The sequence below is a fragment of the Manis javanica genome, chromosome 2, assembly GCF_040802235.1.
Source record: "Manis javanica isolate MJ-LG chromosome 2, MJ_LKY, whole genome shotgun sequence".
Classification (NCBI taxonomy): Eukaryota; Metazoa; Chordata; class Mammalia; order Pholidota; family Manidae; genus Manis; species Manis javanica.
In genome coordinates this window covers 185,179,400-185,206,196 of record NC_133157.1, presented here as the reverse complement: position 1 = coordinate 185,206,196, position 26,797 = coordinate 185,179,400, and the positions used below count along the sequence as shown (strand labels likewise).

At 38.3% G+C, this 26,797-nt stretch overlaps 1 protein-coding gene across 6 annotated transcripts in view; it reads left to right on the top strand.

The window, feature by feature from the left end:
- Positions 1-23,373, top strand: part of SNX31 (sorting nexin 31) — a 61,761-nt gene extending 38,388 nt beyond the window's left edge. For 5 of the 6 annotated variants that reach the window (XM_073229897.1, XM_017644917.3, XM_073229894.1 and 2 more), the window contains 4 exons: positions 6,363-6,476; positions 9,449-9,526; positions 15,122-15,178; positions 17,695-23,373. In XM_073229897.1, the coding sequence (XP_073085998.1) occupies positions 6,363-6,476; positions 9,449-9,526; positions 15,122-15,178; positions 17,695-17,787 (342 nt within the window). In that variant the 3' untranslated portion in view covers positions 17,788-23,373. The remainder of the gene's footprint in view (positions 1-6,362; positions 6,477-9,448; positions 9,527-15,121; positions 15,179-17,694) is intronic. The other variant, XM_073229896.1, reaches the window with a different exon arrangement.
- The last annotated feature ends 3,424 nt before the right edge of the window (positions 23,374-26,797 follow it).

The following is a 26,797-nucleotide window of genomic DNA, read 5'->3' as shown; positions in this document are numbered from 1 at the left end:
AGAAATAACAGCTACTATTTACTAAGCACTTAATATGTACTCAGTTCTAACAAGATCTCTACCCTTGAAAACTGGATGCTTACCAGCAGAGTTATTCTTAAAGATCCTTGACGTCATATTTATGTTGCCATCTTCTCCCAAGAGCAACCCTTATTTTTTAAATTGAGAAACAGTTGACATATAATATTATATTGATTTCAGGAGTACAACATAGTGATTTGACAACTATATACACTACAGAATGCTTACCACGTTAAGTGTAGTTCATGTCTGTCACCATAGAAAGACATTACAATACTACTGACCATATTCCTTATGCTGTACTTTTTATCTTTATGACTTATTTATTTTATAATTGGAATTCTATACCTCTTTATCCCCTTCAACCATTCCCTCCCTCCCTCCCCTATGGCAACCACCATTCTGTGGGAGAAACCCTGATGATCAAATTTATGAGTGCCTGCTTTCTGCAGGTACTGTGCTGGCGCTGCCACATCTATTGTTTGATTAAATTCTTGAAATAACTTAGAGAGCTAAGAGGGATTATCCTCTTTACTCAGGAAAAGAAAGTTAACTAGTAGAGGACAAACACTACTAGAGCAACCAGGACACACAGCTGCTAAATCCATGGAATCCATGAGGTTTTTTGCAGGCACAGTACTAGACCTTTCCTTGGCGTTTGATGTCAACCATCTCTTCTTTCTCAAAATTCCTTCTCTTTCCACCTCTGTTTTTGTGAGCTGCTTCTCTCTCTGACCAATTCTGAAATGCTGGTTTTCCCCAGGGTTCCATTTCTATCTTTCCTCTATGTATTCTCTGAAATCAGTTACCCAGGTCCTTGTCAAAACATCCAGTATTTCCTAATGCCGTCTGGACATCTTCACCAGGTGCCTCATAGATACCTCAAAGTCAACCTTTCCCCAAACCAGACTAATCCTTTCTCCCTCATTCCCATCCTAGAGTTCTTCCTGTTCCCTACCTTGGTAAGCAGGACACCCACTACTACCTGCTAAATGCCAAACCAACCATGTTGACATTATCTTTGAAGTTTCCCTCTCTCTTACCCTGTGTGTTTACCTAGTGATAGAGACTTACCCATTCTGTGGCCTTGCTAACCCTCAGAACCCTCCCCTTCTCTCTGTCTTTACAGCGTGGTCTCAACATTTCATGCCTGGATGAATCCAACAACCTCCTAATCCTTCTCTCTGTCTCACTCTTTCTCCCTTGGGGTCAGAGAAAATACAGCGTATGAGTTCAGTCCTTTTAAACTTACTAGAACTTGTTTTGTAACCCAAAATCTGGTCTACTTTGATAAATGTTCTATGTACATGTATTTTGCCATTATTGGGTGGAATATTCTATAAATGTCAGTTACATCAAGCAGTTGATAGTGTTCAAATCACCTGTATCCTTGTACATTTTCTCTCTACTTGTTCTTTCAGTTGTTGAGAGAAGAACATTATAATCTTCAAATAGAATTGTGGATTTGCCAATTTCTGAGTTTTATTGTTTTTTTCCCTTGTGCCTTCTTTTGATTAATTATTTTATGCATTCCATTCATTGGCTTTTTTTTAGCTACATAATTTTTTTATTTATGGTTACTTTACAGTTTTTATACACATCTTTAACTTATCACAGTCTACTGTTAAATATTATACTGCTTCACAAAACCTCACAGTAGTGTACTTCTATTTTCCCCTTCTATCCTTTGTGATATCTGTTACCAGACTTTATTTTTACATATATATATAAGACTCATGCTACATTATAATTATTTTTACTTTAAACAATTATTGTTTAAACTTTTAATTTTGGTATAATTGTATATTCACATGCACTTGTAAGAAACAGTACAGAGATCTATGCACTCTCTACCCACTTTTTCTCAATTGTTACATTTTACAAAACTACTACAGTATCACCACCAGAATATTGGCATTTCACAGTCAAGAGTCAGAACATGTCCATCACCACAGAAACCTTCGTGTTGGCTTTTATAGCTACATCCACTTTCTCCTGCTCCTGACTCTCCTTAGCCCCTTGCAACCACTAATATGTTTCCCATTTCTATAATTATGCCATTTTGGGAATATACGTGAAACTTTTAGAAATGGTGGATATATTTATTACATTGATTATGGTGATGGTTTCATGGATATATGCATATGTCCCAAGTCAGCAAATTGAACACATTAAATATGTGCAGTTTTTTGTATATCAATTTTACCTCAGTAAAATTGCTGAAACACACACCCAACAGGGTTATGTACTGATGAATTGATGAAAATGTTGTGAACCAGAGGTTTGCAGGAACCTAACCCTGTATTTTCCCTGGGGCAATAATTCAGTCTTCAGTCATTAATGTTGACAGTGATGTAACAGAACATGATTACTCTGAGAATTGACTGTACTTAGAGGGTAAAAATTCATCTAGGTTGTTGTATATACCAATTGTTTGTTTTTATTGCTGAGCAATATTCCATGTTATAGAAAGCCCAAAATTTGTTAAACTATTCACCCAGTGAAAGATATCTGGTTGTTTCCAGCATTAGCTATTATTAAAGCACCTATAAATATTCATGAACAGGTTTTTGAGCACAAATCTTCATTTCTCTGGGATAAATGCCCAGGATTGCAATTGCCGGGTCATGTGGAAGTTGTATGTTTAGTTTTTTAAAGAGACGGCCAAACTGTTTTTGGGGGGGCTGTAGCAATCTTCATTTCCACCAGTGATGGTAGGAAAAATCCAGTTTCTCTGCATCCTCATCAGCATTTGGTGTTGTCACTGTTTTTTTATTTCAGTCATCCTGTTAAGTGTGTAATGGCATTTCATTGTGGTTTTAATTTGTGTTTCCCTCATGACTGATGATGTTGACCATCTTTTCATGTACTTAGCTGCCATCCATATATCTTCTTTGGTGAAATGTCATTTCATATCTTTTCCCATTTAGTAAGAATTTTTTTTTTTTTTGCTGTTGAGTTTTGAGAGTACATGATATATTATAGATACTTTTCCTTTGTTAGATATATGGTCTGCAGATATTTTCTCTCTGTAGTTTCTTATCTTTACAACAGGGTCTTTTGCACAGCAAAAGTTTTTAATTTTGATGAAGTCTAATTCATCAGTTTTTCCTCTTACAGATAGTGCTTTTAGTATCAAGTCTTTGCCAAACTCTAGTTCTTGAAGATTTTCTCTTAGGGTTTTTTTCCTAAAAGTTTTTCAGTTACAGGTTATACATTTAAGTCCATGATCCATTTTGAGTTAATTTTCATACAGAGTATGAGAAGTAGAACAAAGTTCCTTTCCTTTTTTGTCTATGGAAGCCCACCTGCTCCAGCACCATTTGTTGAAAAGGCTATCTTTCCTTGATTTAAGTGCTTTTGCACCTTCGATAAATATCAGTTGGCATATTTATTTAGATCTATTTCTGGGTTCTCCTGTTCCACTGATCTATGTGTCTATCCTTTCACCAATAACTCACAATCATTCTCTTCCTTTGTAATAGCTTTATCGAGGTATAATTCACATACCATACAATTCATCCATACAAAATGTACAATTCAGTGGCATTTAGTATATTTTTTAAATTAAAGTATCATAGATAGACAATCTTATGATGGTTTCAAATACACAACACAGTGGTTCAACATATGCATTTAGTATATTTACAGAGTTGTGCAACCATCACCACAATCAATTTCAGAATACTTCCATAACCTCTAAAAGAAGCCCATACCCTTTAGCTGTCACCTCTGCATCCCTCCAATTTCCATGAACTTTAAGAAACCACTAATCTGCTGTCTCTGTAGAGTTGCCTCTTCTGAACATTTCATATTAATGTAATCATATGTGGTCTCTGTGACTGGCTTCTTTTACTTAGTATAATGTTTCCAAAGTTCACCCTTATTATAGCAGGTATCTGTACCCTATTCCTTTTTATGGCCAAATAATGCTCCATTGTATGGATATACTAGTTTGTTTGTCCATTCATCCTTTGATGGATATTTGTTTCTATCTTTTGGCTGTTATGAGTTATGTTGCTATGAATATTTGTGTACAAGTGTTTATGTGGACGTAAGTTTTCATTTATCTTGGGTATATACCTAGAAGTGGAATTACTGGTAACTCTACCATAATGGTACTTCTGTGATTAACTTTGTGAGGACCTTCCAGACTATTTTCCAATTTCCCACATTCTTGCCAGTATTTGTTAAAAAAGATAATTAAAAAATTTTTTAAATTTTTTAAAAAAGATAATTAAAAAATATATAGCCATTGTAGTGGATGTGAAGTGGCATCTTACTGTGGTTTTATTTATTCAGGCCTTTTTTCTCTCTGTGCTTCATTTTGGGTAGTTTCTGTTGCTACAGTTTCAAGTCCATCAATCTTTGATTCTAACATGTTATTTTTCTAGCCAAATGTTCTAGCCAAAACATTCTAGAAAAATGTTTTTATTTCTAATAATGTATTTTCATCTGGAAGTTTCATTTGGGTCTTTTTGTTTAGATCTTCCATTTCTCTCCTTATCATGCTGTTTTTCTCTTAATTTTTGAGTGTGTGGAGCATATTTAAAATAACTTTCAATATTACTGTCTCCTGATTCCATCATCTATCATTTCTGTGTCTGTTCCTATTGATTGATTTTTCTCCTGTTTGCACAGTATACTTTCCTCCTCTGCATGCTAGGTAATTTTTTATGGTGTGCTGAACATTGTGAATTTTACATTATCAAATGCTGGATTTCATTATGTTCTTCCAAAGAGTATTAGACTTTATTCTGACATGCAATTAAGTTACTTGGATTAGTTTTATTTATTTATTTAGGCTTCCTTTTAAACTTTCTTAAGGTAGGTCAGGAGCAGTCTTTAGGGCTAACTTAGTCCTTTACTCACTAGCTACCATTCTTAGGACTTTCTGAATGTCTTTCTTACTATGGTCTCTCTACTCTGGTTGACAAAAACACAAACTGGAATTGTTCAACCTAATGCTTTCCAGTAGTTATTTCCCCAGTCTCACATGTACAGATTCAGCCAAAGTTCTGAAAGGACCTCTCTGGAGCTCTTTTTCTGTGTAAAGTAACTGTTTTCAGTCTTTTGCCCCACAAATTCTAACCTCAACTTCTTTGTATATCTTTTTCCTCGACTAAGCAAGACCTCTGGGCTCTGTTTGGGTTCCCCCTCCCTGCACTGCATCCTGGAACTCCTCCCGACAGTAAGCTAGGTAACTATAGGGCTCTCTTCACTTGCTTTCCTTCCTCCTTTATCCTCTGTTGTTCAAGGTTTGAAAACAGCTGTTTCCCAGTTCATTTTTTACATTGGTGCTTTCAGACCAACATTTAAAAAATATAAATATAATTATGTTATTATCCAGCTCTTAAAATATTTTAATGAATGCCTGTTACCCTCAAGATAAAGTCCAGACTACTTAACTTAGCTTATAAAAACTATAACAGTTAGGGGTCTTTGGTGGCCAGTAATAGAAACCAACACTTCTGGCTCTAATGAAAAAAGGGATTTATTAGAGGGATAGGGGATAACCCACTGATTTAAAGGAAAGGCTGAAGCAGAGGCTTAGGAAAATCAGGAACCAAAGGAGCTCAAAGTTTCTAAGAAAAAGGAATTATTTATTTAGGACCTACTCCTTGGGTCTCTCTGCTCTGGAATCAAATTAGGGGCACAGAGAATATTTGTTCACTTGGCCTGAGTTTGGGTCATGGACCACCCTCCAGGAGGGCAGTGTCCCCTGAATGTCCCACCTTAAGAGCCACAGTAGAAGAGGGAAGGTTCTCCCAAGGGAATTTGAGACTCCATTACTAGGTGAAAGAAGGATAAATGCTGTACAGCTAAAAATCACAGATTTTTTCAGGCTTTCAGGGTCTGGCCCCATGCTGCCTCTCTAAAGCCACTCCTCTCACTACCCTGCATTTCTTGCAGCCTGTGCTTCAGCCACACTCAATCTTTTGCCATGTCTCTAAGGTGCCAGGTTCCCTCATGCCTGAGTTTACTTGTATATGTTATTTCTTTTACTAGGAGCCACTTGTCACCCCACCTCCTCCAGACCTCAAAACAAAAAGCCAACATGACCAACTTGAATTGTTTCTGCTTCTGCTCATATACCTGCCTTCTAGGAAGCTTACCTTTACCCTCCTAGTCTGGACTAGGTATCCATCCTATTTACTTTCAGAGACCTGTGTATCTTTCCCTTACAACACTTAGTACATCAAACTGTGGTGATTTACTTTTGTGGCTTCTGAAGGACTGATAGCTTCTTGGGAGTAGAGACAGTCTCACTTGCTTTGATATTTTGGCCAGTTCATAATAGACACTTAAATTTTTTATTAAATAATGTCTTTTCTTCATAGGGGACTCTGCTGGATGTAGATGGACCCCAGAAAACTCTCAACGAAAACTTAGAGCTCAGATTTCAGTATAGCGAGAATAGTCGCTGGCAGTGGTTTGTTGTTTACACCAAACAGGTGAGTTCTCAGGGCAGAGCATGAAAACCTTCTGTTTAGAGATGGTCTCTTGCTCGCTGGGGTGGACAAAGCACATTACCCTAACCTAACCAGAGCATAATAATAGGATATGCTACATACTGTCTTTTTGGTGTGTAATATACTGTCTATTTAGTTTGTTTTTGCTTTCTTTTACTCATCACCACAGCCTTCATACCAATTAGAAATGAATTTAGTAACCAAATAACAAAAGACCCATCTTACCAGTAGCTTAGACCATGGGGCTAAATTTTTATTAAATAATGTCTTTTCTTCATAGGGGACTCTGCTGGATGTAGATGCTCAGAGGGCTGTTTTCAGGCTCATATGGTTTCTGTTGCAATGACTCAACTCTGTTGCTGTAGCACAAAAGCAGCCACAGATGATACGTAAACAAATGGGTATCCCGTGTTCTAATTAAACTTTATAAAAACAGGTGGGGGCCTGGATTTGTTTGCTGACCCCTGGGTTAGACAATACAATCATCTTAATAAGAATACTGGAGGTAGATGATTGGCATCCCTATTATTCTCTTGATCTTTCCTAAGTAGAAGACAGCTTTTCCTTTATCTGGAAGCAAAAGCTCTACCCCAGAATCCACCAGTAAACTTTCTATTATGCCTCATTGGCTAGACCAGGGTCAGTCCCATGACCACTCCAAATTGCAAAGGAGTCTGGGAATCAAGTATTTAGCAAAGAGAACCAGGATTTCCAATCAGTTTAGCATGAGTATGAGTCATTGCCTGAAGCTGGGCACTTAGTCATCCTAAACAAAAATCAGGGTTTTCTTAGGAGGGAAGAGGGCTATTGGGTAGTAAGCTATCCAGGTCTGCCACAGGCTTATCACTAAAATTGGAGTAAAAATTCTAAAGTAATATCTAAATTTCTAAACACCAAATTCAATTGAAAAATTTTTACTGAGCCAGCTTAAGCTATTTCAAATTAGAATCAAAAGTACAAAAATTCTAAATGGAACCTAATTATCAAAATAATCTTTGCATTAACATCCTATTCAGTGTGAGTCCCTGGTGATCACATAAGTTTCATGGAACTTTCTGGTTTCAAGTAACCAAAGCTCCTTTTCAATTCTACTTCTAGTAGAGTTGCGATCATGAGATAATAGATATCCAAGTCCACTGCAAAACAGGAAGTACTAAACCAAAATCCCAAGTTCAAAAAACGGTCTTCATGTTCACCTTGAGTATAAAACACCCTTAGGGAAACGATAGGGTGGTTTGCTGAGGCAAGATTTGCAGTCACTTAGAGAGACATAGAGAGATTTTAGCAGTGAAAACAGCCCTCCACCCACCACCCCAGCAGAATGCTAAGTGCAATAGTTAAATTTTATTATGGTCTATTAATCTAGTCTGTAGCAAATGAGTTTAAATCAGGATAGAGAGGTGCAATAAACATCTTTTTAAAGGATTCCTGGTAAGGTCTTATTTCCTTTGGAGTGTGGGTTTATTGATATGCACCCAAGGGCTACTGATGCAAAAGGCAGAAATGTGGCTTGTGGGCCTTGCAAATACAAATGAGGGCTTGGGCCTGATATTTTCTAGGCCCTTTAAACAAAAGCTCTGTCTCTTCATATTTAATAAACCTGAACTGCTTCATAGCAGAGTCCTAACCTACATACCGATGTGCATTGTATAGGAATATGGAATCGTCTGCACCTTGTGGGACACTATTATTCCTAGCTGCATCAGCTCAGGTTTTGTTATTTAACTATTTAATACACTGGTCTTGTATAAGTTACATATAATCACAGATTGTCAGGGTAAATTCTTAACAAAACCAGGCAGTCAATTTGCTTTTGGGTGTAAGTGTCCCCTCTGTTTTTCTTTTCCTTACTGGTAGCAGCGCCTTCTGCTCTCTTCCCTTAAATAAAATGAATTCCTATCATGCTCTACAGTCCTGCAAAACCTTGAGATGCTACCTATATGTAGCCCATTCTCCCTCTAAGTCTACATTCTATGTTCTGTCCTCCAAGAGTTTCTCACTTTGGCCACCACCCCCACCTGCGTTTTCTCTTTCTTTCTCCACCCTCCTTCTCTGCATCATTCCCCCCTGCCCCTCAGGACAAAGGACGTCCTTGAGCACAAACTTATATCAAGGCCCTATGACCTCAAGCTTTGAGCTTCATTTGGCTCAAATCTTTGAGAGAGAGAGAAAAGCAAGCCAAGAATTGAGAGCAGGACAGTAGAAAAGAGGATTTGTGGGAAAATAGCAATTAGGAAAATCACAGGGAACCCTAAATTTGGCACATGGGGTGAAGATTCTGCAAAAAAAAAAAACCCCAGCTTTTGTGTAGCAGGATGTATAACGTGTGCTTTTGGGACTAACAATTATGAGCCAAAAATAAGCCATAGATGATATTGGGGGCAGCTGCCAGTCTTAAAAATGAATGATTAACGGTACCAGAAAAATTAAAAAGTGAAGAGAACCTTATTTATTTTTAGTTCTGTAAAATCTATAAGGTACTAATATAATCTTTCAAACAGACAGATGACTATTTATGCCTAATGATAGGTTCCTCAATAATTATGCATGCAATTAAATATAAGATTGACCATCATCAGTTGATTTGATTATATTAATAAGCAGTTTTTATTATTTGTTGCTTGTAAAACATGCACTGCTTACAAAGTAATACATAAAAATAGGAGGGGGGATTTTTAGGAAGGAAAAAGATTATTAACTGTAATGAGTTCCTGACCATTCTTCCTCCATCATTTAAAAAAATTACTGTAAATATATCTGTATAATTAAGAAAATGTATGGTTACTAGTTAATTGTATCTTCTGCAAATTTATGAAAGTTAAAAAAGAAATCTAAATTCTTAAAAGTGTGCCATTGGAAAACAGATTTCAAAACCTGCTTTGTGATGGAAGGAAGGAAGAAAGAGAATGGAAATCTCTTCAGTTGAGGGACCTGTTTATTTCTGGATTTCTTAGGCTTTTTTGCTGAGTAGCTGCTTGAAAAAGATGATTTCAGAAAAGATGGTAAAGCTAGCTGCAGAGAATCCAGAAATGGTAAGTGCTCTTATCTGTGCATACTTTTTACTTTAAACTCCCACCATTGGGCAACACTAACCTACACTGATGAATTCCCTGGGCCAGAGTCTAGTTCTCAAGGAATCCAACTGCCCACACAAGTGAGTTCCTCTGCCTTCTGGGAGCTCTGGCTTTAGAATCCAAGCTATTTTGCCAGCAAGAAGTCATCCTTGGATTACTGAGAACTCTGTAAGCTTCTACTCTGTATTCTTTTATCTCTGCCTTTTCCCAGATGGAATATTTCGGATTTACCATAAAAACTACATTATAAAGTCAGAATCTTGAGAGGTCTTTGACACAGTGGTCATGATCTTAATTAAATAAACTCTACAGTTTTTTTTATCTCTAGAAAGAACTTGCAGCCTCTTGATACTTCCACTATGCTAAATTAAAATGCCTTTAGCAGCTGGGAGAAGCCATCCACTAAAAGAAGCTCTCAAGGCTATGATCTTTCCTCAGTGGAAAATTAAATTCTTTTTCTAATCCATGTCTCTTCAGTAAAGACCTAGTAATTCATAGAAAGGATTAATAGCAGGCTGCTGAAAGAGACACAGAGATTTTAAACTTTTTAACTTGTTTGTCACCATCATGATTTAAACATGTCTCAAATAAGACAGTACAGTTTGACTTTTAAAAATGATTACAAATACTAATGACATAGGCAGTGTAGTTCAGGAAGAGAGACAGGCCTTTGGTGAATCAAGAAATCACAGATATTAGTGGCTTTAATGACTGGTTGACATTTATAAGCACAATCCTTTTGTAGAACATTATACTGATCTTTAAAAATGCAAAACAAAACATTTAGGAACGTTCCCTAATGTTTTCATTTAAATTTACTCCTTTATAAGAAGATGGATGACATTTTCAACTTAACATGGTTCTTTACTTGACTTTGCAGCTCTTTTTCTAACAAAATAGTTGCATTTTAGCCCTGTTTCTCTTTCTTCAAGAACTGAAAATATTTTCTATAAGATAAATTTTAGTCAAAATAAGCAGGTGAAGAGAGGCAACAAAGGGCCAGGTAGTTTATTTGAGTGCCACTCCCGGGTGATATTCCGCGGTCTGGGTGCTACAGGCTGGGGAAGTCACACCCAGTCAGGGAGGTGGGGGCTTATAAGGGATTAGGAGGGGGAGGAGTGGGCAAGCTATCCTAGGGGGTGTGGAGAGGTATGATTGGCTAAAGGTGACATAATAGACAACTAGAAACTTTTTTTCCTTCCAAGAAGGAGGAGGCTGACATCTGGGTCTTAGTTGGCACATCAGAAGGATGGAATTCAGGAAGAGCTGTCCGCTTTCCATATAAGGCACGGACCTTGGGGTCTGGTCTGTTCTCCCCTATAGCATCTCTCTGTTCTGTTTGCATATCCTTGTTTTTCCTTCCTCCAGCCTAACATTTTCCAGGGACAATAAAATTTCACTGCCTCTTGATGTCTGAACAATTCAAAATGTACTAGATAGTAGCAGATCAAAGCAATAAAAGAATCAAGGGTTCTCTTTTTAAAAAAGTAATAAAATCTAACCTCTTAGGCAGGATGGACCCCCTTAGGCTCCAATTATTATTCATATAAAAAGAAGAAAGAAAAGTAATTAACTGAAGTAGTGCCATTGAAAGAGAAAAGTGCTCTCAAATGTGGCTGAATGAAATGTAAGCTACATAATCTAGGAAATACACATATAACAAATAGCTCAAGAGTTTGCTCAATAACAGAAGGTAGTGATCTATTTAAAGTTTTAAAGAAAAACAGCCACACTAATGCCATTCCTTAGATTTGCACACAAATTGAAATGTATAGATTTTCCCTGTGGCTGATAGCAAAAGTAGTATGTTAGTAAATACTTGTATTGCTTTATCCAAATATTCAAGTTATATTTCCACAAACTATTTCTTTACTTATTTTGGTTCTTGGAAAGGAAAGTTAAGACCCTTCCTCTGGAAAATTAGCTTTCCAAGGGGATGTTGTAGGGATAGACCACATTTTGATCTGGAATTTTGCCTACAAACTCTTGGGTAGAATGGGACCCTGGAAGATAAAAAAGAATAGATAGATCAGCTGGGTGAACTGAGTTCTGGGCTGGAACAAGTATTTAAAGTAGCTATATAAAGGTGTATCTATGACATTCACTCATTTTCTAGGTAAACAAAAACATCTGAACTGACATCACTTACAGGAAGCTTCAATGGACTAAGATACAGAGGTCTTTATTTTATAAGGCAGAATAAATTCCAAAATTTTGATAATTGTGAAGAATCTGGGAAGGGGAACAGAAACTGAGAAAACTGTAACCATATGAGCCCCATAAGTAAAGCAGATGGTCCCCAGAAGCAGCTTAGTTTTATCCTAGTAAGAAGGAGGAGTGAAAGAAGAAATTTAGTGCTGACTTAATTAGCTTAGATTGCTTTAGGCAGTACTTTCAGAGGTAAGACTTGAACATTTATGAAGAGATCATTAAACTTGAAGTCAAACAAATGCACTAAAGAAAAATAAATATACAGAAAAATCATGTTACCTTATTAAAAGGAGTATAACTACAAACCAGAAGGGGAAAAAGTGTAGCATTCTTCTTAGAGCTACACCTAAATAAATTATGTGGATATTTGCTTCTTTGAACTAGAACAGAATTATAAGGATTATTTTATTTGAAAATAGAGTGTATTGGTTAGTAGGTTTGGCCACATATAACAAAAAAACAAAACAAGACAAAATAAATGTCATAAGCAAAATAAAATTTTGTTCCTCTCTCATTTAAAAGACGCCTGGAGGTAAGTAGTCTTCTGGGTGGTGTCATCAGGATGTAGCCAGAGGCTTTCTGCTCTGCTGCCTTCAGTGTGTGGCTTTTACTTCAAACTTGAGATGGTTCCTGGAGCTCCAGTCATTACATACTCATTCTAGGCAGCAGGTATGAGGGAAGTATGAAGAAGGGCTCATGTATTTCTTCAAGGAGGAGCCTCAGAAGTCCCACACAGAATTTCTGTTTACAGCTCATTGGCCAGGAGTTAGTCTCACCACAGACCCACACCTAAAGAAGTCTGGTAAATATAATGTTTTTTTGTAGGGTGTATTGTCTCTCCAAATAAACTTGGATGATATTACTAAGAAAGAAGAGCAGAATGGATAATAGACTAAGCTGCCAGCAATCTCTGCCATTGTAAAGAACTCTAAAAGATACCAAAAAAAAGAAAGCAGATGTATTTTATGCAGTGGACGTGTTCCTAAGGAGTTTTTGAAGGTGTAACATTATTATTATTATCCTGTGTATCAAACCATAATATGAATACATAAGAGGTACTATGGTAAATAATTTTCTGAATTGAAAAACAATTTATATTTTTAACAACTCATACCTAGTTTTCTTACTTTGCATATTTTTTCCCTTAGGTTTACTAAAAAGTGGGTCCAAATCTTTAAACTGCTTTTCTAAAAAATGTCAAAGAACAGGATGGCTTTCTGATTCCAGCTGGCCTCCTACCTCTCTGCGATTATCTACATCTATAATCGCCATATGTATTTTTCTCTCCACTCACCTTTCATTTGGGTCAAGACCAGATTGTATAGAAGACCACGGGCTCAAGATCAGTGTTTTGAAATGTGTTTCTGTTATGTGGTGAGAAGGGGAAACATCAAGGGTAGGGCTATCTGATGTCCCAGGAATGTGAGCCTTTAAATAGCTGGTACAGCCTGGAAAACAGGACAAGTACAGGCATATTACAGCCATCACGAGAATGGTCTGAGCATAGCAGGTGGACAAAATTATAGAGAGGCAGGGGGAAATTACTCTGCAGGAACAGTGCTTAGATATTAGCAGGAACTAGTCTATTGATGGTGTGCAGGAATACTGCATTATGCGAAAAAGATTCACTTCTTTCCTCAGCTTTGTTCCCCCTTATATATAAAATATTGACTGTCTTACTGAAATAAGTCAAAGAAACAGATTATATCAGCAATTGTTTGGCATTTGTAGTTGGTTCTACTTTATTTCAACATAGGGAGAAGGAGGGGAAGGAGAATCAGAAAGAGAAACATTCTGACAGGTTTTCCCTCAACTTCTGCCTTTTGTTGTATAAGACTACTCACAAACTATAATGTAGTATTGTAAAAAGATAATAGTGATACTAGGAGAACACATAAGACATCAGTATATTAACTTCTCATTTACAAAGACTTATGAACTGATTTTTTAAAAATCATTGAGATAGGCTTCAAATATATGAACATTTTTATTAAGAATACTAACCTAAAGGAAGTCCTATGCATCCTTCAGTCTATTTTACAAAAAATTAAGTTAGCCATAGTTAAAAGATAATGCTCTTTCACAGTGTCATGTTGTTTATCCCACTTACTTGAAAATGTTCCACTTTCAATTCTCATGAATAATATACAATAATGAACAACTTAATATACCCCTTCATTCTATCACTTAACAAATACCTGTATTTATTATGCAGTGGCTAGAAACAGGCTCCAGAATCAAGGAGTTTATCCATTGAAAAAAGGCGATTAGTAAAGAAACAATTACAGTTTCAGAGGGATAAGTAGAGACACGCACATATAGTTAGTTGTTTAATAGTAGTTCTGGACTTTTGCTATAAGAAGGGTGTGAGAACACTTTCTCCCAAACCCTGGCTAGCTCCCATTTCCTCGCTGTGCCAGACACTCAGTTTGCCCCTCCCATGCCTCTGCACTCTTGCCCACCCTGCTCTGTGGCCCGGACACTGATCCTGGTGTGCTTTAGCGTTGCGCTCTGGCCTTCCACCGGACCACCCGTGGGAGAGCCCAGACAGATCGGAGGGTGGGAGAAGCGTGAGACGGGGGTAGCTCTTTCGCATTTTGTGACCATTGGGTCTCTGGTTGGCAGCGCCTCTCCTGAAGGCCACACTCCTTAGGTGTCCTCCTCCCTGTAGCTGTAACCACTCTCAGCCCAGTGCCAGCTGCTCCCCTAGTCCTTAAGGCCTAGAAATGGTAAGAACCCCATTCCCCCCAGCCCCTCTGGGCCCTGGGAACTCCAGCATCCCTTCATTGACTTGCTTTAATCCTGCCCATATCTCCATTTAGTAGTTCCTTTTTAAAATGCTCCTCGTTTACTCCAGGAATGTGCCATCTGTTTTCGGCTGGGACCCTGACTATTATATGAAGTTCACCTTATGTACAGGAGGTGTTTTGAACTTCAGTTCAATTCTTCACTTGATTAAGGGTGCCTTTTGATTAATCAAGCCTCATTTGACTTTGATTCAGTGTATGGATTGGAGCTCCTTGGATTATTTTAGGATTTAGGAGTTCATTTAATTTTGGGTGAAGTCCTTTTAGAAGCTGTGTTAAATCACAAAGTCTGTAGGCAACCACCAACGTTAAACATTAAACTTCACTTAACTTTTGGAAGTTCGGTTTCTGTAGCATTTGGACTCTTGCAAATGAAGGGGGAATGTGCAGATGACAAACAGGTGTGCCTGCTGACTGGCAGCCTTTGGGACCATTAAGAGGATTATTGTGAAAGGGGAAATGTGCTAGTTAAATAGATTATTTGTGTGCTTGCTCCTCTAGGCTGTGCTGACTGACATTTTACTAATCTCTTTAGCAGATTGAAGTTCCAGAACAAGGGAAAAGTAAAAAATACCACATTCAACAAAGCCAGGTCTGTGAGTAAAATTATGTAATTGATACCTTATAATTTGATAAAAGTGCCCTTTTTTTCCTTGTAAGTAACCAAGATGATTCTACTTTTAAGAATAAACCAGAATACTCTTTCTCAGAAGCTCTTCCATGTAGGTTGCACCAACTGGAGGACTGTCACAGAAGTATAGTGTTTAATTGTAGCACCCAGTAGGGCTAGGAGAAATGCTTTCCTGAATTTTTATATAGAAAATTTCCAAGAACACCAAATTCTTTAGGATTTCTTTATATACCCCATGCATTTTTTTAAGAAAATCCTAATTTTTATTTTTTATGTTATTATTTATATATTATTTATAAAAATGAAATGTTTTATGGATTTCCTGCTGTTTACTTTATATTAAACAACTTTTAAGTTTATAAAATACATTTTCAAGCAATTAGGTCTGCTGTGCAGATAACAATAACAATAAAAACCATAGGTGTTTATTGCCAGCTACTGTTACAGCCCTTGTACATAGATTAATGTATTCATCCTTCCCACTATCCTGTAAATCAGTTGAGAAACCTTAGGCACAGAGAGGTTAGGTGACTTGTCTAGGTTGCACAGTAATCAGTGGTGGAAGGAAGCAGGCAGTCTGACTCCAGAGCTGTGTCCTTAGTGAACTCTTCCTAGGTTCAAATCCTAGTGTTGGTAAATGATAAAGGTGACCTCTAAGTAGTGGAATTTATTATTGGTCCAGCTCTTGTCACAGAGTCTGCTGTGTATATAAAGGTACTAAGAATGTAAGCTCAGTATTTTAAAATATCTAAGTATATAAGGCCTTTCTTGAGCGAATAAGCTCAGAAATAAAGATTAAAAGCAGACTAACTGCAAAGCTTTCTCTCTTTCATAACAGCATTTCTGGTTACGTAGATTGGAGCCAGGAGATGAGAACTCCACCACTTACTGGCACTGGGTCTTTAGGCAAACCAAAAAAATAAATCTGTATAAGGAACTCCTAGAGTGCTTATTAAAATGCAAATTCCTGGGCCTCATCTCAAAAGATAATTCAGTAGATCTGCACTTATAGCAAGCACCCCAGTGGGAAGCCCCGCACCAGGCTTCAGTATCTTTATCTGTAAAGTGTAGGTGGTAATCATGCCACCACTGAAACTCCTCCATTTCAGGAATTTCTAGTGATGGCATAGAGCTGTGGTTCTCAGCCTTGGCTACACATTGGAATCAACTGGGGAGCTCTAAAAACTAACTGTAGCTGGGCCCCACCCTCAGAGGTTCTTGTTTAATTTGTCTGAGGGGCCTGACAACAGAATTTTTTAAAGCTCTAATGTACAGCCAGGATTGGAACCATTATCCTAGAACAGTGGTTCTCAAAGTGTGGTCCCTAGACTAGCAACATCAGCATCCCTTGGGAACTTATTAGAAATTCAATTTCTCAGGCTCCAAACCTATGTCATCAGAAATTCCTGGGGTGGGGCCAGCAATCTGTGTTCAGCAAGCCCTCCAGATGAGTTTGACCCATGCCCAGCTTTGAGAGCCACTGTGTCAGGGTGACAGGCAGCTCTACATGCAGCACAACTGTGCTCAACACTGATGCTAATTCAGGTGTCCTCTCAGGTGAGCATCAAAGCTAAAACAGGCCAACCTCCTCATGCTCTGAGCAAGGCCAGCATGGGAGAAGAGGGCCTGGCATCCAATTATATTGAATTCTAATTTATTTAGCAAGCCTTTTGTAGAGCTTATCCTGAGCCAGGCACTATTACAATTGCTTTCTATATATAATTCGTTTCATCCTTATAACAGCCCTGGTATTATTATCCTTGGTTCATAACAAAGGCAACTGAAAACACAGAAGGTTAAGTAACTTGCCCAAGGCAAGTAAATGGCAGAACCAGTATCCAACCCAAGAGATCTTTGTTTGTTAAGAAATAATTTTTTGCTCCTTTAACCACTTTGCACTGGGGCATCTATCTCAAGACAAATCAATCACTCATAGAAAAAAAGTTTCTAGCTGATCTGCCAACTGAGGTGCCCCATATTTATTTCACCAGTATCAAGGCCCACTCTCCATGGCCCTGTCCTTGAGATTTCATAAATACTGAGCCAACTATTCGCTCACTGAAGGCTTGTAACCACCATAACTTCTTAAAATGTTTAAAAATAACTATAGTACTTGTTGAAATTTTGTACTGTGTATTAAAGATTTTGGTTGAAGCTAAAAATTGAAAGTCACATGGCTTTAAGGGAGGAGAAGGACAAAGTCAGAGCCCAGATGTTGCCTTGGGGACATCCCAGCACGTGGAAAGGTTCTTGACGTGTCTACCTCAGCCTACCAGTAGGGCTGCTCTCAGTGCCAACGGCTGCACACCTACCCCAAAATAAAGCTGCTACAGGGTAAAACCATGAAAGAGAAGCACTGCTTAAACAAATGTAGCCTTTCTGTTGCCTTTTTAACATTCTTAGCTTTTTTTTATTGTTATTGTTGTTTTGGGAGTTATTTCCTCTCATACACATTTCTTCTCTTTACTTTACAACAGAAAGACTATTTTAGTTTTCTACCAAGCAAAAGCAAAATTAAGGTAGCTGAAGTTGACTGTGTTTTGGGAGCCATAAAGGAAGACGATCTTTGAAGAAAAAGTCTCACTTCTTAAAATGCCCTCTAAGGCTCTCTTGAGAGTGAAAGAGCCTGGGGGCGGAAAGTAGCTTCCTACCATGCATAGAGAAAACTGGATCCCTTTCTATGTTTTGGACGTTAAGATGGACCATATTCATCCAGATTACTTCAGAACTCTGTTAATCTCAAGATTGAAAAGAAACATGAACCACAGTTACATGGTTTCTTTTTTATGACTCATAAATGGCAAGTTGCAAATCCAAATCTGTTAGTATGAAGCTTGTTCTTTTTTCCCCCCAAAAATAGATGTTTACCTGACTTCAAGAAGTCTTTGATATGTCTGATGTTACATGATGAAAGGCTCAGTATAAAATACTATGAACAGACTTGGGGATAAGTTCTGAAAACATGACTCATCAGCTGAGGAAACTGTGGCTCTGTGTAAGAAGTGGAATCACTGGAAAAGAAATCTGGATTTCACTGATCCAGCCACAGTACCAGTGTAAGGAGGTGATGAAATGCTAATTTGTTCCCTTAACATAATTCTGAACCTACCAGTATGGATGTGTTCAAAGTAATAGGCTGCCCTTCCCTGTTTCTCCCCTGTTGTAACTGTATTCTGTCCCAGGAATACTGGATTCAATTTAATAATCATCTTGCTATTATGAATATTTTTATTTTAGAAAGCAATGGGGCCCTGCCCTTGCTTTCAGATAACTGTAAAAGCCTCTTAGCTTTAAAAATATGTGTACCTTTTCACTTTTTCCTTATCCAATTTCAGTTTATCATGATACTTAACATATAGAATTATATATAGAATTAAGACTGTAATGAGAGAGATGGAGGAATCTGTGTAATTAGATAAAGTGCAATATTCTAATGTTCTTTTCCAAATGGGTTGCATAGCTGATTATATAATATATATGAAAATATTCTAGTAAATATAGCATTTACTGATGAAAATTCTGTGAATGATCTTTTTGAAGTGTAGAATCTATTAAAGCCCAAAATATTTATAAAGCAATGCCTCTAGCCATAACTTCTAGTGCCATAAAATTTTATATTTATATTTTAGGTTGCAGTAGGAAACTTTTGCAGGGCAAAATCATAAACATCCCATCATCTGTGGATTAATGGATTAGGATGCATTTTCAGCTTAAAGTAGAAGCTTATCTACTATTTTGCCAATTTAAGAATAGTCACTCTATTTCTTTTTCATAGCAAACACCTACACTGTGTAAGGCTCTATTGAAGACACTAGGAATGCAAGGAGAATTTGCATTTGGGGTGAGGAGATGCAGATATTAGATTGAACCATATGCAATTGCTATCTTATAGATCAAAAAAAGTTGAATGCTGTCAATTTCATAGGTTTCCACTTGATTCATTCGGAGCCAGTCATCCCAGACAGAATGTAGCAGATGTCTAATGTTCCATGTGGACCTGAGTATTAAAGTTGTGCGGTGGTCAGGAATGCTCAAGGGACTTTGAAGAAAGAGTAGAGCCAGGGGGAGGCAGAGATGGGGGCATTAACGTAAAAGGAAAGGATAGACACTGGTGGGAGAATGAGTAGTGTTTGGAAAACAATGAGCAAACTCACTCTGCAAAAAGTTAGGTTAAGGTAGTCATTAGGAGATGAAGCTGAGAGGTAGGAAGGATCTGTATTTAATTGTTTTTATCAAGACATTGAGATTATCAGTATCAGAATATGAGAAGAAAAAAATATACTGTGTGAAGAATAAAGGAACTGGAATAGTAGAAAACAAAATTCAAAACTTAACTTTGTAAAATGACATACTCCATAGCAATTATATGGGAGAAGAAAGGGCTCCTTAGCCCCTTTGGGGATTACTAGGCCTACCTTTATCTACAAGGAGGTTGAATTTGAATCACTTCTGAGTCAAAACAGTTTATCACTGGGTAAAAAACTAAACTCAAACTGCCAGAGTGGCCTTCCCTGCTGCAAGGCCCATGGGAAAATGGCAGGTAAGAGGCCCAGCTCTCCTGAGGGTGATGACCTCACTCGTCTGCTGGTGCTGTTGGGATGGGACCTTCCCGTCAGCATGGGAGAAGACATCAGCCAGTGCATGACCTTCATAAAGGTAGGCAACTGTTAAGACCCTTTAAATAGCTCCTTATTGGTAGATTCGCTCATATACCTGCAGAAATGTAATATGCCTGCCAAATTTTCTCCTGAGGCATCTACATTCACTAACATCACTCCTCTTAGTCTAGACACTGCATATTTGTTTCTACTGCTGTTCATACTCCTAAAATAACTTCCATAAGCATTCTACCCTCAGGCAAACACAGTTGAGTTTTAAAATTTCACAGAAATAATTATGAGGAAGAATAGCAGAACTGATTAAATTCTGGTTAGGCCGCTGAGGCCTGAGCCCCTTTAGGTTCTTCAGAAGGAAACATGTACAGACTTTGAAGAGCCGATGTGCTTTCCAAAACCAGGTCTCAGTGTAGGTAATATGTGGTGAGCTTAAAGCTTGCATACATCCCTGTGTAGACAGTTGGGAAGCAAATTTTTATGTTAAATGTCTAAGTTAGAAAGTACCTTAAGTTCACCCTCACAGTTAATTTCAGAAGAGCTAAGTGATCTTAATTTGTGGAAAACCAAATAGGTTCCAAGCCTCAGTGGGAAAATAGTGGCCAAAGTGATCTAAAATACAAAATGAAAGAAAGCTCAGCTCTCCTATAGCATGTGGACAGTGGTCCACCAGGCAGGATGAGGGAGGGGTCCATGTGCACTCAAGATTGCAGCAGATGAACTGGAAAGTACACCTCTCCTTTATTAGAGTGGTCTCAATCCTGTCATCAGCGATCCTGGAAAAAAAGTGAAGGAAAAGTTAGGTACATTTTGCTGGCTCTTACCTCCCCATATAAGATGTGTTGAAAGTATGGCTAACCAATAATCCCACATAAAGTGGCTTTTAAGCTTTATAATTCCCCCACCTTTATTGGATATAGCTGTACTTTTCTTAAAAGTACTTTATAATAGCTGTTGTTGTATTGCTAAGAAGGAAGTCATTTGTGTAACAATTTTCCAGATGAGAAATATTAAAGCTATAGAATAAGTACATGGTGGGCTTGGGTCTTTGGTCTAGCCCTAGCCCATGTACTTTTCTGTGGGGCAAAGTCTTCAGCTAACCATATATGGGCTTTGCTTATGTAAAATCTCAGAACTGGCTAGACATTCAGTTGATTTAAAGGCATGGACCCTAGTGATTTCATACTCCTGCTCTGAATGTGGTTTCTGTCCCGGAAATAGAGGAATACAGAGTTGGCTGTACTTCTAATGGGTTTCCCATCTGTTCACATGAGCACATGTTTGGTGAGTTCTCAGTGCAGCAGTCATCTGGGGTGGAGGCACCCTGAGCAGCAGCAGCTGAAACTGGTCAGTGTGACTTGGCCTTGCTGCGTACACATATACTAGTCCTCTCACTGGGTCTTCCCTTTTGCGCTGGGGGCTCGTGCAAAGGAAGAGATGATGGACATCTGCATCTGGGTCCCAGTCAAGGGAACTTCAGAATTTTATTTTCATTAGAACAAAAAAGATAAGTAAGACAAGTGAAATGTCAGTGATTAAATATATATTTTGCAAATGTTAACCACTTGGAGACAAGTTCTATTAAAAAAATCAGTTAACTGTAGAGTTGATTCCAGGATTTTGCTTCCCAGTAGGTGGTGGAGCATCAGCCTTTCCAGAGGCACTGCACCAACAGGTACAGCTACTTACGCACAAAGAGAGTGCATAAAGTACTCCCCACAATTTGTATAGCATCATGTTAAGGAAGAAAACAGGAAGATTGTACATCAGAGTTTATTTTCTGTATTAACTGAATACATATCACGGTGGTTAAACTTAAGATTCTTACAGGTAACTGGGTTTTTAAATCATGTATGTAAGTATTAATTACTCTTTTGCAGTTAACTATGGCTTGGCTGTGTTACAGATTCTTTTTCCTCTTTTTTTTACCTCACATCTTTTTTTCCCTTTTCATTTGTAAAATTAAAACAAGTGACATGCAGTCTGGAAATCGTAATGAAGATAGGCTAAGATCTTAGGCAGTGACGTCACTTTAAAAAAATCCTAAAAACTTACTGCCCCATTACAAACTCCCTTACCTGGGACTTTTACAAAAACCCAGCTGGATTGTTAACAAAACCAAAACAAACCCAAAAAGCAACTAATTCCATCTTTTTTTAATGTATCTTGGGGCTTGGTAGATAAGATATGTGACACATTTTTCAGGATTTTAAAAAATGAAAACCATTTGTAAATCTTCTTTAATTCTGTTTGCCTTCAAATAAATGCAATTTGCAGTACCCACCTTTATTTTTTTCTATAAAAAGTCCCAAGTATCCTTTCTTGTTGGTCAGGTGTTTAAGTTCAAAAAAATGTATTAGTCCAATTGTATTTGCACAAAGTAGTTGTTACGAATGCAGTAGCCTCAGACTTTATCCTGACTTGGGCATTACAGTTTTTTAAAGGTAGAAATGAAAGCACAGGATCAGTGTTTTAAGAAGAAGAGGGCAGAACTGAAGCAGGTTCTGATTAAGTCTGTTTCCTGGAATATGTTTCAAGACTGAAAAGATGTGCTTTGCTTCCGTATGAATGATCCCCAGGAGTTTATTTTGACATTAATGTGAGAGTTAAGATCCTTCTAAGTCTAAAATTTCAGTTCATTTTGAGCCCTTGGGTATCTAAGCTCCATTCTATGTTTGAAGTGAACCCTTTAACAATGCAGTTACCTAACTAGATTGCCCAGAATCATTTAAGCTGCATATTATCTGAACTAAGACTTCCCAGGGCCTTTGGGGCCAGCATGAACTCGTCCTTAGCTTCCCCTTTGCCCAGACTTAACAAACCCTGAACCAGCATGGTCTTTAAGGAGTGGGAATATTCAAGGGTTAGAAAGGAAACAGGACTGGAGAAGAGGCAAGGCTAGCATGGGCTGTAAGCTTTTCCCATACTATATCTCCTGTTGTCTTTCTTTGCCCACTTCTGAGAAAATTTGTAAGTCCACTAGCCCCCCCAAGTTTCTGGTGCTTGTTTTGAAGTATAAAATAAATGATTATATATGTGGACATAATCATTTCTTATGCACTCTGGACAGTTTTTATTGACTTTTTCTATGATGTGCAGCATTAGGTGCCTTGGAACTCAAGTGCTTGCATAATCCTGCAGCTTCCTAATCCTACTCTCCTAATAGCTCATATCTCAGTACTCAGTGATTTTGAGATCAGGCATAACTACAACCCAGGTGCCCAGAGATTATGGATTCAAGACAGTCTGACTTGTAGTGCTGTGCAAGCTATTCATGGACTCTCAGCCTAGGAATGGAACTCAGAAGTGATGTATGAAAGTTTTCTAGAGTTTTCTTGAAATATTTAAGAGTACTTAAGTTCCACAAAGGATGAGGGACATGATAGTGGGTGGAAGATGATCCCTGTGACTTAAGGTCTGAGCTTGCTTCTCTTCCTAGTTAGTAAAGTCAGCAAGTTACCTAACTGTGGCCCTGGGTTATATTGTCTACAAAATTAGTTGTAAGAGCCTACATACGTACTAGACTTTTTTTGTCAATTTTGTTAAGTTGGAACTATGTTTCCAGAGTTTCCTCTCCTGTGTGGTTCCATTTAGAATAAGCCCAAAGGGGACCTTACATGAAAACTGGGAGACAGAGCAAGGGAGTGGCTGTTACCTTCTGAAGGTCTTTTCCTACTCAGATACAGTGACATGCAAATAGAGGTATGCACAGTTTCCAACTTGTCCTTGCCCCCATCCCCTCCACTGCACATTCAGCTCCTGCTCTTGCTGGCTGGCCCTGCTAATCAACAGACCCCCTGGCCCACCCCCAAATGCTTGGTGGGAGACTCACAGAAGCAGTAGCTACAGAGAAGCAACAGCTTGCATAGACCTCTCCATGAGCTCTCCCTTAGTGGTCCCACTTCAGTGGGACCCAAGCCATTCTTGGCTTCCCAGAATCCTCAAGCAGAGAAGTTTGTTACTTTATCTGATCTGTCAACACTTCCTTCCAAGCCTTCACTTCCTGGTCTCCTTCCACAGTTGTGTGAGTTGGAAGGCCTATAATAAATCTGTTATCCTGTAACAGCAGTTCTGTTTCCCTGACTGAACCCAGCATCTCACCAGTCACTTATTAAGGCTTTGCAAAGCAATGCATTTGCTTAAACCTTTGCAAAAAGTATTCCTTTATTAAGGATCAGTTACTTAGCTTTTGGAAAGGAACATTAATTGGGGCTTGGCACTATATATGTTCCTGTCACATATGTTATTTTGTTTAATGTATGTGTAAAAATCTGTGTAGCTCTGATATGTGTGGATAAATGCAAAGAAAAATCACAAACAGGTGTTGCAGTCAAGAGGCAAGCTCTTTTCTTCTTTTAGGGGTCCAGCTGTCATCTTAGTAAGCCTAGAAATTCAAGGAGATCTAAGATGTTTACTTTCCAATTAACAAAGGGAGAGCGATCCCTTTCTGAAATTTTTGCTTGAATACTTAATTTCTAGTTGTGTTGCTCCTGGAAAAAAATATTATCCTCCCACGCTTCAATTTTTTCAGTTTTGCAAATACAATGCCTGACACACATGCACACATTTTTTCCTACCAGTTTAAATGTTTAGACCGATGGGGAACCAAAATGAATCTAACTCTGATGTAGGTAAATATTTGCTACTGGTCTCATACCCTGTGACTTACTCATTCAATGGTTATGCCTTGAGAATCCGAAGCATTGTTAGAAACACCTGATTCTCCCTGGCCTGGTGTGAGAGATGGGAAACCTGTGGAAACAACACTTTCAGAAGCATGTCTCCCTCTGACGGTCATTCCTTGGTACTGCAACAAATCAATCTGACAGAAGTAAAGCTCAGAAAGTAGAAATTCCACTTCCTTTGTAGGTATGCTTGTTTTTTAAACACCTCCCCATTCCAACACATCTCTTTTCTACAGAGACAACTGGTTACACAGGGATGGTGGCTAGCTCACCGTGAGTCTCTTCTGAGGAGTGTTTAATTATAATCTTTTTGAAATTTCCTAAGTCTTTTCTGCATTTTCTAAGACTGGATAGGAATATATAATTAATATAGCCCCAAACTCTTCTTTTCCTATCCGGAAGAAAACCTTCTAAAAGGAAATCCTATCCCAAGCGAATGTTTTCTGTCAGCCATTCATTCATTCACTCACTCAGTTGTGTCCAGTCCAGTGCTTCTCAACCCTGGCTGCACATTAGCATTCCCTAAGTGCCTTTTAAAAATATAGCTACCTGGGACATTCTTCTAAACAATTCTTACCTGATATTGGCTCAGACCTGGGTACTGGTATGTTTAAGTTCCTACAGTGATCATAATGTGCTGCCAGAGCTGAGAACTATGAAGCTAATATTCTTAAGCACCTGCTATGTGTCATTCACTATGGCAGTGCTTAAGGATTCAGTGGTAGGGATACAACTCAGCCACTGACCTTCTGACATTACTGAACCCAGGCCACAAAGACTGTCCCCTCTGTCTGGAATACTCCCTTGTTAATTGTATAATTAACTCCCCATTCTTTGCATCTCAGATTAACTATCAGTTATTCAAAGGCATTGCTGCCCTTCCATCTAAATTTGGTCCCATATTGGTTGCCCTCAGATAGCACCCCTCCTCCTTCCCTTCATAACACTTACCCAGTTGTAATTACAAGTATTCCTCTCCACTGGAACTCTGACAATCAGAACCCAGGACCAAACGCATTTTAACAATGAGGAGGGAAGCAGATTTACCTGAAGAAAATGTAGTTTAAGCTCCCAGGTCCTTGTGGTAGGCTGAAGAACATCCCTCAAAGGTGTCCATAACCCTCCCAGACCTGTTACCTTACATGGTAAAAAAGACTGCAGATGTGGTTAAGTTAAAGACCTTGAGATGGAGAGATGATTCTGGATTTTCAGGTGTATGCAATGTAATCCAAGGGTTCTTATAAGGAGGCAGGAGGATCAAAGTTTAAGATGCAAGGATGGGAGCAGAGGTCAGAAAGGAGAAAAGATGGTACACTGCTGGTTTTGAAGCCTAAGGAAGAGGCCACAAGCCAAAGAATGTGGGCAGCCTCTGGGAGCTGGAGAAGGCAAGGAAATGGTTTCCCTAGAGCCTCCAGAAGGAATGCAGCCCTGCCTACACTTTGATTTTTGCCCAATGAAACTGATGTTGGGTTTCTGATCTGAACTATGAAAGAATGGATTTTAAATCATTAAGTTTGTGGTAATTTGTTACAGTGATAATAGGGAATTAGTACAGCATTGTACCCCAATCTGTACAGGTCCCTCTCTGGAAGTATTCTTAGATGGTCATACATTTCTGTAAACCTTGGAAAATTAAAATGTTTTAACTGCAATTGATCAAGACTGCTTTTTCTTTGCACTCAGACTTCCCAAGCAGAAATACAGTTGGGAATACTTTGGTTTGTGTTTAATGGGATACATTCATCTGCTTCGTGGTCACATGCAGCATAAGTAATTGCTGGAGTGTGGGACTGGCTTCCGTGAACACTACTAATGCCCCAGTGCTGAAGTTTTCAGGTGTAGTGACATGGGGACTCACAGAATATGTGCAGCATGCAGTTTATTCCCTTAATCTGATCAGAGGAAAAAGTATCTGCACAGTTGCTACATTTTTTCAGATCAAACAAAAGCAGTAATTCTCAAAGAGGAAGAGATACATTTGAATAGAAACAATGATAAGCTCTCAGATTGTTTGATAAACCAGTTAATGAAGAGGAGCCAATCATGAACCCATTTGGAAAAGGTTTAGATTCTCTTCTGATTTGACACAACTTAATGGTTATCAGTGAAGATAATATAAATGCAACACAAAACCACAAGGAAGACACCCACAAGAAACTGGTTAATAAGTTATCTATTCAAAGAATATCTACTGTTTATGATTAGTCACTGCCCAAGAAAAATGAAATCTTATAATTCTTGTATGAAAGAAATTTGAGAGAGGTTTCCTCAAATTTGACAGT